Consider the following 4,972-nt stretch of genomic DNA (forward strand, 5'->3'; position numbering starts at 1 on the left):
TTTTTGCAAATCCTCAGACTTATCAACAGAGAAGATCCTCTGTATTTTGTCACTGTGTCCAACAGACCAAGGTGAAGAAATTCCTGATTTTGTATTCTCTTTAAACTAATACAAACTACCAATGGAAGTGTCAGTTCTGTTTTCCTGAAAGATGCTGGCTACCCATTCTGATTTTAATGCAGACACCCAGCCTGTGATGGCACAGTTCATGTAGTCATATAGGGAACCATAAAGACAAGCAGATCAGATGAGGGTTGAGTATCACTTTCCCAGCCCTGACTGGATAAATTCCCAATCTACTTGAGTACAGCAACACGTGGGCCAGCACAAGGAAGAGGTCAGAATGAAGAGCTGAGAAATGATGGTTATAAGAGGACAGCTGAGTTCAGTGGCAGCAATGGTTTACAGATCAAGAAGGTAAAGCAATAGAGTGTCTGATGGAATAAAAAACAACAACAGCTTTTCTTTTGTTGTTTATTGTCCAATTGAAGAATTATAGACTCAGATACTAAGTCACAATCCCTGGACTCCTCCTCTGGCTTGACAAAACACATCTAACAGCATGGCATGCTAGAATTTAAACTAGCATGTTTATTGTTTTATTGTTGTTTTGGGCATTATTACATCTTATTTGCTCTAACACTGACAGTTTAGACTCAGCTTTATACACTGAGCAATTCACGTTTGAGCAATTCACAGGCAAAATCTGTTCACTTAGGCACTGCTCAACAATGTTCTTTGTGGCCTCTGGTCTTGTTCCATCTAATATGGGAGTCTCACAGCAAACAAAACTATAATGTGTACTGAAAAAAAAAAAAGCAAAAAAGCTAGGCTGCTAAAAAGATTGATAGGAAAATCGTGATACACCAGTTCTGAATATAAATCAGGTCTATCAGGCACAAAAGAAGAACAAAAGGTACTCTTATAGTAGTTCAATTGAGGAATTATTTCAGTAGGAAAGTAATCATTCTTGTCTGTAGTCTTCAATTAGTGTTAATTGTAAGAAAAAGCTTATTAGGAATATTTAAATTTTAAACTCCCCTGTACAAGCATATTTGAATTCCCAGTAGCTAGTGTGAGTGCAAAGTATATTAATTAAAATGCCACTTTGGGAAATCCTTCTTTATCCCATGTTCATTATTAAGATGAAAGATAGAGAACAGGTTTTGATTTTCTATAAAGATCTTAGTCATTGTGACAAGGATTTAAACGGTGGAGGAAAGCATTTCAAATGTTAATGGAATTCTGATCATTTTACAAGACTTAGACCTTTTATGACTCTTCTGACCCAAATGAGGTATTTGTACACATTTGCAAAGATCTAGGGCAATGCATTGCCAAAGTCTGGATCCCAGAACTCTTTAGTCACTTTCTAAAGTGACTAATGATTTTTGAATGCTTCAGTTTAGGTGATGTGTTATATTAAAATATACGTACATATTTATTCCACAAGTCCCGCTGGTCTGCCTGAACAATTTAAAAGTTTTACAGTCTATCTCATGGAGCCATCTTTACCTGGAGTAACTGCTGGCCACATGAGTAAGGGCAAGAATTCAATTCCCATTGCATTTTACTAAATATATCCTGTTATCAATATGCACCTTTCAGATCATCATAATCCAATTATCTCTATCATACGAGGAGCTGCATGAGAAGTAGGGAAGTAGAGCTTGCACACAAGAAGGAGCTGGAGCTCCTTGTGTAACCAGTCAAGAGCACAGTGAACAAGGAAAGAGACAGTCTCACATACAGTAACATACCTTGGACATGTGTATATGGTCCTGCAGTTCCACAACAGGCCTTGACAGATTCTGGCAGAAAGATGTGGATTTTGAAATTCAGGACCTTTTCAAACCTCAGACCAAAATTCCAAAGTCTCTTGTCTATTTTGGAAATGTTGCCTTATGCAACCAAAGACTAAGCTGTAACTTGCTTCTATGCCCATGGTTGGCAGGGAAATTGGGCCTTCGTAATCTGTCACAAGATCAGAACTTCTCCCTGGTAGCTGGCCCCTCTTTTATACCAACTAAAACTGAGTAACTCTCCTGAAAAAATAGCTTCTGAGATGCACATAAGCCTTTTTGGAAACTGACTCTGAAGCTAAGAGGGTACCTCTATCTTCCTGCCTGTTGCTTAAACTGACTGCAATGCAGCTTTCACCTCCTTTGGAATTCCTCCTGGAATTTGGTCAGGTGTATTTGTATCTATGCCAGTGTTTATATTTCCACTCTTCCAATAATGTGAGTGGGGAAAATGTGACCACTGCACTTAGGGCAATGTTTTCTCGTTCCTTCTCAGAGATATCGAAGAAACTGAACTGAAAGTGTTCAGACTGTATTACTGACTAGAGGCAAAAATTCCTGTCATTGCTGCCCCTGCAAAACAGCTGATATGGAAAGGAGCTAAATATAGACTAGGTGCCTACAAGTTTACAATAGCATAGCAAATGTAACCTAAGATGCATTAGTAGAAATACTCCCATCAGAGGTGAAGAACTCTAGCAGATACTATCAGTATATTCCTGTAAGTCACATGCAAAATGAGGAAAACCTTCTTTACTCTGAGGGTGACGGAGCACTGGAACAGTCTGCCCACAGAAGGTATGGAGTGTCCTTTTCTGGAGATACTCAAAACCTACCTGGATGTTTTCCTATGTTCTGTATGAAACCTGCTTTAGCAGGAGCACTGAACTCAGTGATCTCCAGAGGTCCCTTCCAACCCCTATGATTCTCTGATTCTGTAATTCTGCTAAATATGAACTAATGTGGTATAGGTTGGTGAAAAAAAAGGGTACCGTGATAACTATTGAAATGGGAAACAGTTTATTAAGACAGTTCAGAAGAGCTCTACTTTGTTTAGGCTAACAAGGCAAATACTGGAACAGAACATAGGCTAATTGCCTATAAATACATCAAAGAGATAAACAATGAGGAAAATATTTAAACTAGAAACCAATGATGGCAAAAAAAGACAAAGTGCAAACCAGTAATAGATTTAGCATATAATTTGGAAAGGAAATCCTAAATATTATAGAAGTGTCAGACTTGCTTTTGGAGTAGTAAGTCTAGAGCAAAGTAGTATAGGCATGGGTTTTTTTGGTTGTCTTTTTTTCTTGTTGTTGTTTTGTTGTTTGTTTGTTTGTTTGTTCCAATATGTAAATAAGATAAAATTATGAGTGTGACATGGTGGCAATGATAATAGAGTATATTTACAACAACTGAAAGACCCAGCATTGGGCATCCTTTTAAGATATGCTGTCCGTGTACATATTTGCACAACAGATGTTTATACACCAGCCACAGGAAACAGGAGGATTGTTCAGCTTTGCTGCAGAACAGCCACTTGTCTACTGGCATTGTAAGTCATCTCTTACGTCCTTCGCTTCCCAGATGAGTAATGAAATGACACAGTCAGTCAATGGCACCTTGGCAGAGCAAAACTAAGCAGTACATCTATATCTGAATACATCTAGGGTAGAATTTGACTACTCTAATGTGGGTGTTGTCTACATCTGAGCTCGTCACCTGGCACTAATACCTCTTCACTTTGTAGATAGTGCAGAGTTAGTAAGTCTAATTCTTCTTCTGGCTAGAGGTTAGGCTCTGATTCATGTCACCCTGAAACAGGCAGTTTGTTTGGACAAATGGATCTTACTCTTATCTCACAGAATACATAATCTACAGAAACAAATTCCTATTGACTATAATGGGAAATCTGACAATTAGCTCACCATGTTGTAGACCCTTAAAACTGGGTGAGATGAAGTCATCCTCTGCTCTGGTTGCTAATAAAAATAACCAGACTTTTCAAAGAGAAACAAGAAACTAAACCAAGCCAAATGATCTTCTAATACAAACTATTCAATACATTGCAAACACAGGATAAAAGCTGTGCTTACGGTTTCATTATAAAGGCTTTGTCTACTGAAAGATGAAATTACCCTAAGCCTTGTTTTTGAATTTTCAGCCCAATAGTATGGAAATATCACAAAAGAAAGTGAACTTCTGTTTGCTACTCTCATAGCTAGGTAAGCAGCCAGCATTTGGCAGCTATGACAAACCTAGGCTCTTTCAAGTTTTATGACAAAGATTTAATGGACAATTTGCAAACATTAGGTCTCTGCAGGCATAGTGGCAAACAGCTTCCTTCTGCCAGGGCCTGTAATTTTACAAACATGAGCTCCACAGATCAAAGGCAAATTTGAAATGCATTTTCAGCATGGTTCTGAACCACCCAGAGAAACTGTAGCTAGAGTTACTGTACATCTTCAAAAATTTTGACATAATGGATGATTTAAACATATACTTGTCATAGTTTACATGCGGAGTGTAGGGCATGCAGCACTTAGATCTGTGGAGCTCATGTGATCGTAACAGTGATTCTATGGACAAGGAAGTATGGATCGACTGATTTATCTAGAAAAAACAGAGCCACGATTTCGAAGTGCACAGAAAAGACAGAAATAATTTTGGTAAGATTTATTATTGTTTACACTGAGAAATTTTATTAGCTGTTGCCATCACGAAGACAAGTAAAGGAGCTTTAAAAAGGAATCCTAAAAAATTACTGAAATGCTTTTATTGCTACAGATGTGAAGTTTTAACAGATCAAAAGGAGCTCCAGTAAAAAGCACCACAAAAGCATAGTTACTGACAGTTCAGTGGTATTGCTTTCCAAAAGCAGGCCTTGTAGCCTGTTGATCTTGTAGCATGAGAGAATCTCGGCGGATAAGGAACTGGTTGGAATGCCACAGCCAGAGGATTCTTTTCCCTGGCTCTATGCCCAGATGAGCAGTGATAAGCAGTGTTCCCCAGAGGTCCGTCATGGGACCAGTGCTCTTCAACATCTTCATGAGTGACACAGATGATGGGATTGAGTGCACCCTCAGTAAGCTTGCAGATGACACCAAACTGAGTAGTACAGTTGATAAGGCAGAAGGAGGGATGCCACCCTAAGGGACCCTGATAAACAC

At 38.7% G+C, this 4,972-nt stretch overlaps 1 protein-coding gene across 1 annotated transcript in view; it reads left to right on the forward strand.

Annotated features, from left to right (window-relative positions):
* Positions 1-361: 361 nt before the first annotated feature.
* ZC2HC1A (zinc finger C2HC-type containing 1A) overlaps positions 362-4,972 on the forward strand; it is a 33,914-nt gene continuing 29,303 nt past the window's right edge. The window contains exon 1 of the mRNA XM_031552961.1: positions 362-417. Within this exon, the coding sequence (XP_031408821.1) occupies positions 362-417 (56 nt within the window). The remainder of the gene's footprint in view (positions 418-4,972) is intronic.

Source organism: Meleagris gallopavo, chromosome 3 (genome assembly GCF_000146605.3).
Source record: "Meleagris gallopavo isolate NT-WF06-2002-E0010 breed Aviagen turkey brand Nicholas breeding stock chromosome 3, Turkey_5.1, whole genome shotgun sequence".
Classification (NCBI taxonomy): Eukaryota; Metazoa; Chordata; class Aves; order Galliformes; family Phasianidae; genus Meleagris; species Meleagris gallopavo.